Below are 12,291 nucleotides of genomic sequence, written 5' to 3' on the forward strand. Positions count from 1 at the left end.
TTCATTTGTTACTTTAATGGTTTTGTAGAATCTTCAAAATACAAATTGTTTGATTTAATATATTTTCTTTCTCTAGTGTATGGCATTATATGTCATATATTAGGATGAGAAGTTAGTTTTTATTGTGACAGAAACAAAATTTGCCATAGCTGAAAAAGCCTTTTTTTTTCTATTATTAAAATGATGGTTTGAGACTACTCTTGACACTTAACAAAAATATTTTAGACTGGGTAATTTATAAACAGCATAAATTTATTGCTCACACTTATGAAGGCAGGGATTAAGGCAGCAGTATGTTCAGTGGCTGGTAGAGACCTGGTCTCTGCTTCTAAGATGGCACCTTGAATGCTGTGTCCTCCATGGTGGAAAGGACCAAATGGACTAGTTAGTTCTCTTGAGCCCTTTTATAAGGCTCTGTCCTCATGATGTAATCATGTTCTAAAGACCCACCTCTTAATATTTGTGACATTATTAAGTTTCAATATTGAATTTATGGAGGACACATTTCCTACAGAATTGAGAAAATAATGCATAGCATCAAATTTATTATTTTAACTGATTTTTAAAAGTCTTATATTTGGGATAATCTGCAGATCTACCCTTTTGTTTGAGAATTGAAATTCTTAACATTTGACCTTTGATAATTAATAACTAAATGACATAGTCTTTTCTATTCTTCACAATATATGCAGTGTAACAGGAGGAAAACCAAGGTAACTTTTCTTTCCTTTAGAATGGATTTTATTCTTTTTTCTTTTTTTTGTAGTGCTGGGGATTGAACCCAGGGCCTTGTGCTTATGAGGCAAGGACTCTACCAACTGATCTATATCCCCAGCCCCTGGATTTTATTCTTTAACACTTGGTTATTAATTGTTGGAGATAGTCAACATTTTAGAATCAGCATTAATGAAAAATATCATTATACTAAAAAAAGATAATAAAGTTCTCTTAACTTATAGTTTAATTCTTTTAATGTATTTTCCTACTGTACTCATATTGATCTTCAGAATGTAGAGTTTTGAAATCACTATTATGTTTTACAGGTCACCATATCATCAGCCAACCTCTTACAGGCCACGATTACTGCTATCTGGAGAAAGAGGCTCAGGTCAAACTTCTCACCTTGCTCCAGCACTTTTGCATACTCTAGAAAGATTCTCTGTGCATAGACTAGATCTCCCAGCACTTTACTCAGTCAGTGCCAAAACACCTGAAGAATCATGTGCACAGGTATGTTTATGCCATCTAAAAACATTGCTATGTATCTTGTTGGAAGGTAGACATGTGTATAGTATTTCTAGATAAGTTTTTTTTTTTTTAAAGGATAACGATATAAACATTAACTTTTTATTTGGTTATTCATTAACATTCTTTTTTTTTTTTTGGAGAGATACTGGGTATTGAATCTAGGAGTGCTTTACCACTGAGCTACATCCCCAGTCCTTTTTATTTTTATCTTGTTTTTTGATAGTAGGGATTTAACCCAGGGGTGCTTTACCACTGAGTCATATTCCCAACCCCATTTATTTTTTGTTTTGAGACAGGGTCTTGTTAAATTGCTTTAGCGCCTCACTAAGTTGCTGAGACTGGCCTCAAATTTAGGATCCTGCTGCCTCAGCCTCCCTGAGATCACAGGTGTGTGTCACTACACCTGGCCTTTTTATTTTTATTTATTGAGACAGGGTCTCACTAATTTGCTGAGGTTACCCTTCAACTTGTGAGCCTCCTATCTAATGAGCAGCTGGGATTATAGTCCTGCACCATCAAGTCTGCCTATTCATTAACATTTTAATATTAGTGTAGAGGATCATTTTGATGTGTAGTATTTTTTCAAAATGAACTCATTTTCTCATGATGCTTTCTTCCTTATTGAAATTTTAATATCCTGTTTCATTAAACATTGTAGAAAGGGTGTTTTTCCCCCACTTTTTCTATCCCTCTTGTCAGAGCTGTGGTTTCAAAGCCATTGTAGATTTCTCTCTATATTTAGAGCCATCATAGAAAGGAAAATGATAACCAATTTGAGATATAAGAATTTAATATTAATATAGACTCATAGTAGCAATTCAAAGGTTATGGATATTTGTATCATTAGCTTAGTTTGTTCAATATTTCATTTTCAACTCTTATGAAACTCTGTGACTTATGAAGCAAGGTTCTTCTGTGGCTGTATTTCTTGAGGTTTTTATGTACAACCCTGAATGTATTTTAAGTGTTACCATGTTGGTTCTAGGGGTGAAGGAGAATAATAAGTTTTTTGAGCCAAGGGACCATGTCTTAATCATTTCTGTATCTCTGACATAGTGTCCAGCTCATAGTGAGTCATTATTATTATTATTATTATTATTATTATTTTTGATATGGGGTCTCTCTGTGTTGCCCAGGCTGATTGAACTCCTGGGCTGAAGTGATCCTCCTGCCTTAGCCTTCCCAGTAGCTGGGACTCTAGGCTTGTACCATCACCCATGGCAGTGAGTACTTATAAAATGTTGAATTAATGATGCTTCTAATAAATAAATATGAGAGAAAAATGTCACTATGTACTTTGATATTTAGCCTACTTTACAATGTAGATAACTGGAGAAGTAACAGTTAAGAACATTTCTTTCAGTTTTGTTATATAAGTTGTATTTTAGGAATATTCAACACATACAGTATAATTATTTAACTCAAAACCATTCCCTACCTTATAGCAAGAAATATGCATTTGTTACAGTTCATAGTAGTGTTGATTTAATTTCTCTTTTATTCACAGTTCTCTGGGTATGAACATCCTAGTAGCAGTTCATTACTTATAAAGCTCTGTTTAAAGATTTCTTTCCAAAACCCATGGCCTGAATAAAAAGCTGTATACCAGTATTTTGCTCCCAGTTTGACACATTTAACTCATCCTGGCTGTGAGTGTTTTCCAATAATGTTGATTTATATGTTTGCTCATAATTTTCATTTTTGGCAAGACAAAATTATTGCAGATTTATGCAAGTAAGAGAATTATTCAGTATCATTTAAAACAAGTCTTAAGAATTTATTAGGAAAATATAAATTATCAAAATTGACCCCAGAGAAGAGAAATCTAAATAGGCAATAACTGTTGAAGAAGAAATTGAGCAAGTGTCATAGAAGCACTAAACTTAGTTTCACAGGTGAATTATTTTAAAGGATAAGATCATTTCAGTGCTAAACTGTCCAAAGCAAATGAAAGGATGAAAACTGTGAAATGGACAAAAAAAACATCAATACCAAACCTTTCAAAAAAATAACTGTAGACCAGTTTCACTTTGGCAGTAGTTGTAAGGAAAATATTACAAATGAAATATTGTAGCAAAAGAGTAATGTGCTATTATTAAGGCATGCAAGATTGTTCCAGACATTGAGAGATAAAAATACCAGAAAGGGTACATTAAATTTGTAAGTATTTGCCAATGATAAGACTGTGTATTTGGAAAACTTAGTGTCAACTAAAAAATGGTTCAAGACAATATGGGAAATCTATAAGATAGACACATCCATAGTTAATGTTCTAAAATTGTTAGTTTTTTTTTTTAATGCAAACCATAATAAGTTAGAAATAAAATAACAGTAGAGGTTCCATTTAAAATGATAACTAAGTTTACCAAGGAGTTAACCAAAGCAACTAATATACAGAACCCAAAAGAAGAAAAGTAAAATTCAGTTGAAATGGATAGTTGAATAAATCAAAGACATGCCTTGTTTTTAGTTACTTTACTCTTCAGCGTGTGGACTCAAATCAGATTACACAGGGTAAAATCTCAGCTACTTTTCTTAATAGTTGTAACCTGGGACAATTTGCTGCAACTTTTTGAGCCTTAATTTCCTCATCCATCAAATGAAGACATGACACAGTACAAAGTTGTTGGGAATGTTAAAGTAAGCACATCAAGTAGGCCTGGCACACAGTGCTCAACACTTGTTTGCTATAATGGTGTTTTTCAGTAACTACTGCTTCTGCTGCCGTTGGTAACATCCAAACGGGAAAGCTATGAATTCTTTTCTCAATTAATGCATAAATTAAGTGTAATCACATTTATAATCCCCACCAGATGTAGGGGGAAACCCACGAAGGGGTCTGTATTTCTTCTATATGATGTGGTTTTCTAGATTCAAGGTGAATTCTAGAGGAAAAGTATAATAAAAGAGCTTTACCAGATTCTTATAGGTTTAGTAATGTACAGTATAAGTAATTATACTTGTGTAGAGATAGAGAAACAAAGTATAGAACAAAAGAGAAAATTCACACTGAGACATCTGTAGAAACAGTGTATGATAATGATGACTTTGACAACGAATATGTTTCATATCAGTAGATGGAGGAATGAGTTATATGTAAATAGTCTTGGAAAACCGGCTAGCTCTAGTGGGGCATAGAAAAACAAAACAAAACTGAATTTTATACCTTCATATAAATTCTAGATTATCAGTGGAACTGTGAAAGTGCTGGGAGAATTCACAAGGTCCATATGCTTATTATCTTATATAACAGAAAGTAATTTCTAAGCAGTGTTCAAAAGCTAGAAAACATTATTCAATACAGTTTTAAATTTTACATGGCAAAAATCATTCTTTAAATAAAATTAGTAGACTTAGCTTGGGGAAAAGGTCTATTTGTTATATACATATTAAAAACAAGTTTCCTAAATAAAGAAAAATAGTGTTAAAATCAGTAAGAAGAAAGAATTTATAGTCTAATATAAAAATTTGCCAAATAGACCAGTAGAATAATGGAGGGTGAACTGGGTGAGGGAGGAAGGAAGAGAAAAGGGAAGCACTGGGGATTAAAATGGAGCAAATTATGTTATTTGCATTTATGAATATGTCAAAATGAGTTCTCAATTACATATAGTTATAATGCACTAATAAAAACATTTTTAAAATTGGCACAGTAGAGCTGGGCATGATAATACACATCTATAATCCCAGCGATTCAGGAGGCTGAGGCAGGAGCATCACAAGTTCAAGGCCAGCCTTAAGGACTTATATTACCATTAGCAACTTAGTGAGATCCTATCTCACATTAAAAAACAAAAAAAAGGATTAGGGTTGTAGCTCAGTGGTAAAGTACCCTTGGGTTCAATTCCCAGTACCAAAAAAAAAAAATAATGCCAGTGTTAGAGATGTGGGATGCTTATACTTGTTTAATAGAAATGTTCATTTACTTAATGATTTTGTAGTGTAGTTTGGCATTATTTTTAAAAATTTAAAGTACATACACCTTTTAACCCAGGAATTCCATGTTTAAAAGTTTTTCATAAAGATATATTAGCTACAAGTTTTCAGTGGCAAATGTACAAGGATAGTCTTCACAGCATTGTGTGTAATTCCTAAACAAAATTAAATATAAAGCAAACTCAAACTGAACATCTTTTACTGGAGGACTGCTGAAATAAACTGTGGTATATGTTTGACCTACAAAGAAATACGTTAAGCCGTTAACAAGAATGGGGTTGATTTACATGTGCTAATATGGGAATGTGGAGATAGTGGTGAAAAAAAAATCAAAGTATAACCCCAAATGGTTGTTTTGGCTTAGGGAAGGAATTTGAATGACTGGCGTCTCTGTAAACTTCATGTTAGTTAGCATTCTATCTCTGTGACCAAAGTACCTGACAAGAACAATGTAGAGGAGGAAAAGTTTATTTGGGGCTTATGCTTTCAGAGGTACAGTCTATGTTGACCAACTCCATTGCTTTGGACCTGTGGTGAGGCAGAACATAATTTTTGACAAGTGTGGTGTAGGAAAGCTGCTTAGCTCATGGTTGGGAAGCAGAGAGAGAGAAACCAGGGACAAATATAATTCCTACAGGCAAGCTCCCAGTGACTTAGCCATGCCCACCTGCCTAGAATTACCTCCCAGTAATCCACTCAAATAATTAATCCATCAGGATGCACTGATTAGGTTTCAGCTATCATTATGTAATGATTTCACCTCTGAACATTGCTACATTGGATAACCAATGAGTTTTTGAGGGGACACCTCATATCCAAACAATTATACTTTACTGTTTTTTTTTTTTTTTTTTTTTTTATTTTAATCTTTGTGGTGCTAGGGATTGAACCCAGGACTTTACACATGCTAGGCAAGTACTCTACCACTGATCTACATCCCAGTCACCTTTTTTTAGTTAGACTCTGCTGCAGTCTTTGGAATTTTTTTTCTTTTTACAATATTTACATTTGACTATGTCAAGCCAACTAAAGATAAAATCACTTTGAAAGAGCTGGGAGCAATGGTAATGGTTATATTTCCAGCTACTGAAAAGACTGAAGCAGGAGAATTAGCCCAGTGGTACAGAATAATGTAGGTTTTCAACTATTTTTGAAAGGGACATATTTTTAAAGTAAGAGGGTCTCCTCTCTATAGTTGTTCTTTATGTCTAATATGTGTACGTATTCACAAAGAAGTTATTAGCTTAATAGTAGTCAAGTACAGGTAAGAAACACTTAAGGAAACTTTGTAGTGAATTGTATATTAATGTTATTTGTATTCTAGGCTTTTTTCCAAATACTACAGGGCTAAATTTGAATTCTAACTTCATACTTTGGTCTGTTTTACATTTTTGGTTTTTCACTGTTTTGTCATCCTTGTGGGGAGGTTAGAAAGAGGTGTCACTTGGTAGTGGAAAACAACAAAATCATTTGGGTTGTATTCTTGAATAGCACCATTTTGATGTCCAGTCTGCTGGACCTGAGTGAGAACGGTGCCTTCAGGATAGGTGGATGTCCAAACTTCCTCAGAACTCTGGCTAGAGGCCAGAGAAGCCCTTGATTATTTGTATCTTAAGTGTCCTGTTAGTCAGCTTTTCATCACTGTGACAAATGCCTGAGAAAAACAACTTAAAGGAGGGAGATGTATGTTGGGCTCATGGTCTCAGAGGTTTCAGTCCATGGTTGTCTTGATCTGTTGCTTTGACCTTGAGGTAGGGAAGATCATTATGGCAGAAGGGTGTGTCAGAGGAAACTTACCAGCTCATGGTAGCTAACAGAACAGGAGGAGGGCTTGGGAGGAGAAGCTAGGGACAAAATATAGTCTCCAAGATTATACTCCTAAGGACCCTCCCTTCTACCAACTCCCATTGCATACCTTTTCCACCAGCTCCCAATAAAATTACACATCACACATTGGTTTAATCCACTGATGAGGTCAGAGTCTCATGGTCCAAACACTTCCCAAGGGCCCCACCTCTGAACATTGCTACACTGGGGGACCAAGCCTTCAACAGAAGAATTCTTCATACCCAAAGACAAGTCTTTGTTTGAAATTATTTTTAAGTTAGAAATGTAACACTTTTTTTACTGACAAATTCTCCAAAAGATTTTTATAATGAAACTGTGAATTATTTTCATAATTAAAAAAGTTGATAAGTCTGGTTATAAGTAGGTATAAAAGTCCTAGGGAAGAAAGGGCATGATTCAGGTGCTAAAACCACTGGAAAGATTTTTAAAATCATCTATTCTGTGTTCCCTGTCTTCCCCTTTGTTCTCCCTCTCTTGGGCGCTAGTCCTCCTATATTGAGGTTTATCTTTAAATAAATGTGGAATGTGAGGGTTCAGTCTCTAGCAAGTTATTCTTTTCCCCAGGTGCTCATGTACTTAATATTAATGAAGTTGATTACTTAATAGTGTAACTTGAACTGAAAGGTAGCCATAAATGGAAGACTTTTGTCACCTGTAAAGAGCTATATTTACCTATGATAAAGTGAAAAGGGAAAAGAACTCTTCTTGTTATTCTTTATACTGTGTAGATCCTGTTTAATTGTATGTCTATCCTTTAAAACATACACATACATGATAGAGCTGCTTTCCCACCATGTGTCTGCCTCAGCTTTTGATTAACATTACAATTTGGAAGAAAAATATTGTAGGAATTACTGTCTACTAGAGGGTTCTTCTCATTATTTCCTAAAATTTAGTGTGTAGTAGAATCTCTTGGAGGTGCTTTTAGAAATTTCTGATTCCCTGGGTCTACACCCAGAAGTTCTGATTCACTAGATTTGGGTTGGACCCTATCCATCTGTATGATTTTTTTTTTTTTTTTTTGTACTGGGGATTGAACCCAGAGATGTTTTGCCACCACCAAGCTACACCCCAGTCCTTTTTATTTTTTATTTTGAAACAGTCTTGCTAAGTTGGGCTGGCCTCAAACTTGAATCCTCCTGCCTCAGTTTCCCTTGTTGCTTAGATTACAGTCACCATGCCTAACTCTCAGGCATTGTTCTTGAAAGATGCATACCAGGTGTTACTATTTTAGGTCTTAAGTTAATCATGTTTTGGGATATAGTACTTTAGTTGGTGACTGAACATTACTTGGACAGTACTACTGAAACAAATGCCAGAGTTCATAATATGACTGCGTGTGTTTTGTGTGTGTGTATGTGAAATGGCTATTACTGAGCATTGCATAATATTCCAAGGCTAATGGAAAGCTTGGTTATAGCCTGGAATATTTATGAATGTATCTTACTGATTTTAGCACTTGGAAAAACAACAACAACTTTGATTCTTTTTTTCTGACATTCTCAAATTTAACATTTTGTCCTATGTTATTTCTACTTTTGATTAGAAAAAAAGGCACTGATTATTGTGTTGTATCTTATCTTTTTCATTAATGTGTTTGATTGAATTAATCCATATATGTTGTGTCAAAACTTTGGAGTGGAGCTACTACATGGTGTTATAAATAATTTCAAATGGTGACTGAAGTCTCTTTTTAGTGAAAGTTCAGTGTTTTTGTTTTTTTGTCTTGTTTTTGTTCCCCAGGAAGAAATTTTATCTGGAAATTCTCAGGAGAAATCCTTTTTGGTTGAGTAGCATTAAGGAACTGATATACTTACCTTTGTGTATAATTTTGTGTTTGTTCATAATGGAATTTTGTGTGCATGTGAAGAAATTTTTCTTTTTTCTCTTTTGGTACTGGGGGTTGAACCCAGGGGCACTCAACCATTAAGCCACATACCCAGCCCTTTTTTGTTTTTAGAGAGAGAGAATCTCACTGAGTTGCTTAGGGTCTCGCAAAGTTGCTGAGGCTGGCTTTGAACTTTCGGTCTTCCTGCTTCAGCCTCCCGAGCTACTGGGATTATAGATGTGCACCACCACATCGGACTTTTCTTTTTTCCTGAATCCTGAATCTTCAGAGTATAGACAATACCTTCTTCTCACAGATGCTCACTAAATCTTAGGTGAATGGAATATAAATGGAGTAAAATAGAATAAGTAGAATAAAGATGATGCAGAGATGTTATTTACTTTAAATTTTGTTATAAAAAGATAAGAATGAAACTTACTTTTAATATATATTTTTAAAATTTTTATAAAATTTGAGAATGTTTTAGCTCCCAAATTTTACTTTTACATTTGTTTTATGAATTTAATACACTCATAATACTGTTAACTGATTGAGAAATTCTGGAAATTTCTTGATGACAGAAAAATTCTTTCCTCTCTCCTTCATAGTGAAACTGTACTGGCTTTGAACTTTTTGTTTCATTCACATCTGGTTTAAATTTTTTTCCTAGATTTCAATTTTTAAATACAATAGCTTTTATGGGGTTATAGATTCTTAACTTAAAAAATACACTGGGCTGGGGGTATAGCTCAGTGGTAGAATGCTTAAGGCCCCTGGGTTCAATACCCAGCACTGCCCTACACCCTTAAAAATATTGGTAGGTGAAAATTTACTGTTTTTGTTTTGTTTCTTTTTAGTGCTAGGGATTGAACCCCAAGGCCTTGCACATGCTAGGCAAGCACTCTACCTCTGAGCTATCCTCCCAACACCTAAACACTTTAATTTGATGACAAAAATATTGGCTTCAAAGTTTAGCCTTAAGATGATTAGAACTCTTGTAAATAGAAGTGCAGTTTATATTGTTGGTGCTTCCTTGTATGGATACTTCTAACTTGAGTGACCTGATTTTTGCCTAAGATATTATTCTTTCAATATTCAGTGGGGGTATATTGTGATATTTTTAAAAAATGAAGAAATTTAAAATAGTTATGTAAGGACTGTGATGTCTGGGGCAAGAAGGAGGCCAGAAGAAAATGAAATATATTGTTTAAATAAAGAATCAAAATGACCAGTTTACGGACTCCGATGTTCGTTCATTTTACTTGTGCAAGAGTGCTGGTCATGTCACAGGTATTTTGAAACGGTTGGTTCAGTAATTTGGCCTACTGTCTTTTTTTCTCTATAACAGTTTTTCTGTTTTCTACTACACCTTGCACATCCACCAATCCAAGACACCCTATAGGTGAGTATTTTTCTAGTTCTCAAATGGCATCACTTGTTCCCAAGCCAGTTGCCACTTCATTAAAACTAGGCTTTATTTTTCTACTCTGAATTATCTGGTTATTTGACTTCACAGAGGGTGTTCTACTCCACTGATTTAAAACTCATCGGCAAGCTAATGAAGAACTGTTTTGATATTACCAAGATTTCTTCCCAAAAATTGACGATAAGATTAAACTTTTTTTTTTCTCCTGATATTTATCTTCTAGTACTTTTTAAAGTGGTCTTCTCAGACTCTGATCTTTTTGAATTGTTTATTACAAGAACTGGAAAATTAGAACAGGCCAATTATGATTTAAAGAGAACATCAAGGTTTATTTTAATATTCTGAGATTACAAGTCAGAAATTAAAAGAAAAATTGTTTTAGTGGTGCTTTTTAATTTTTCTCGAAAGTAAGGATGGTTTCTCCCTAAAGGATTAGGAGTAAAATTTCAGAAATATTCCTTGGATATAGGTATATCATTTGTTAGTTAGGTTAATTCTCAGTTCACTTAATTATACTGATGAATCAGAAGTCCTAAACCTTTTTGCCTTTCTTTATTTGTCTTAGAGTTGTCTGATTTTTTTTTTTTGTTTTAGGTTTTCAAATATAATTTTATAAGCCTACCAAGAAAAGGATATTTTCCTCAAGGTTTTGGAAATAAGGGAGAATATTATGTTCAGTTTGTTAATTTTGGGAGGCTTGATGAAAAGAAGAAAGAAGTAGAAACAAAACCCCACCTCTTTTCAAGCTGGTGATACTTTTATCTAGTTCAGCCTTGCAATGCAGTTGAAACCCTTGTAGCACTGCAGTATTTAACTTCTGGCTCTGTGAAGTTGTTATTACCCCTTAACCTTCTTTTGCTCTGCTCATCTCTCACACTTGGTGATGGCTGGATGTTCTCAACATGTATTCCTGAAAAACCTAACCAACAAGTACTGGGATGAAAGTCAAAATTCATTTTTTTAAAGGCATGTTTTCTCATTTCTCTTGCACCCTGGGCATGTGGTAACTTGCATGGCTGAATTAGGTGATTAAGTTTATGAAGTTTCTCAGGAAGTTATAGCTCCTTGGTATTTTTCATAAGATCACCTTTCTCTCCCTGTTTTCTCCCCAATTTTACATGCAAAGAGTGGGGAATTGGAAAGTGACAAAAGGTGTTGGTCACCATCTTCCTCATACCACGCCTGATTTGGATGGCATATAATAATTTTTTGTTTTTAGAAACAAATGCCTAGTTGCCTTTGTGCTCCTGTATGGTTCTTTCCTTTCAACAATATTTATGCTTGTAATTTTTCTTACCTTTTTTTTTTTTTGAGTAAAAATCCTTGGATTTCCATGATCGAGGATAGGAAAGTGTATGTGCAGAAAAGGTCAAAACTTGAGAATCCTTGAAGGACTTGTACTGTGCAACTGTTCTGGATTGGTGGATATGCAAATATTAAGTAAGGGAACATATTCGTTTTGATGTGAGAGATCATAACACCCACATTTCTTCTGATTTTGGGGAAAATGTTTATTTGTGCTTTTTTCATCTGCCTTATTAATGAATTGGCTGTGCTTTGTTTTCCTCAGCAGGTTTAAAGCTGTATAAAATATTATTTAATAAATCCATGCAAGTGGTAAGCTTACTTTCGGGCTGGGGATATAGCTCAGTTGGTAGAGTGCTTGCCTTGCATGCACAAGGCCCTGGGTTCAATCCCCAGCACCACCAAAAAAAAAAAAAAAAAAGCTTACGCATTAAAGAATAATAATTCTTTGGATTCTTAGGAAATTTTCTGATAATCCTAATCATTTTTAATGTTAAATTCTTATTTCTGTATCTGATAGATTGGCAAATCAAAGTGTGTTTAAAATAAGGAAAAATCAGTGGGAAACCTTAGTCATAGGATTCTCACATTAGATTGAAAAAGTATAGTCAGATTTTTTCATTTATACCTAATCTTGTTAAAAATAATGAGGAGATACGGCATTAACATTCAGGAATTTTTTGACGGGCTATTGAGCTGT

The 12,291-nt window shown here is 34.3% G+C and overlaps 1 protein-coding gene across 1 annotated transcript in view; it reads left to right on the plus strand.

Moving 5' to 3' along the window:
• Atad2b (ATPase family AAA domain containing 2B) overlaps nt 1–12,291 on the plus strand; it is a 160,867-nt gene that overhangs the window by 107,336 nt on the left and 41,240 nt on the right. Inside the window, 1 exon segment of the mRNA XM_047522251.1 lies at nt 1,044–1,230. Coding sequence (XP_047378207.1) covers nt 1,044–1,230 — 187 coding nt within the window.

Source organism: Sciurus carolinensis, chromosome 13, assembly GCF_902686445.1.
Source record: "Sciurus carolinensis chromosome 13, mSciCar1.2, whole genome shotgun sequence".
Classification (NCBI taxonomy): Eukaryota; Metazoa; Chordata; class Mammalia; order Rodentia; family Sciuridae; genus Sciurus; species Sciurus carolinensis.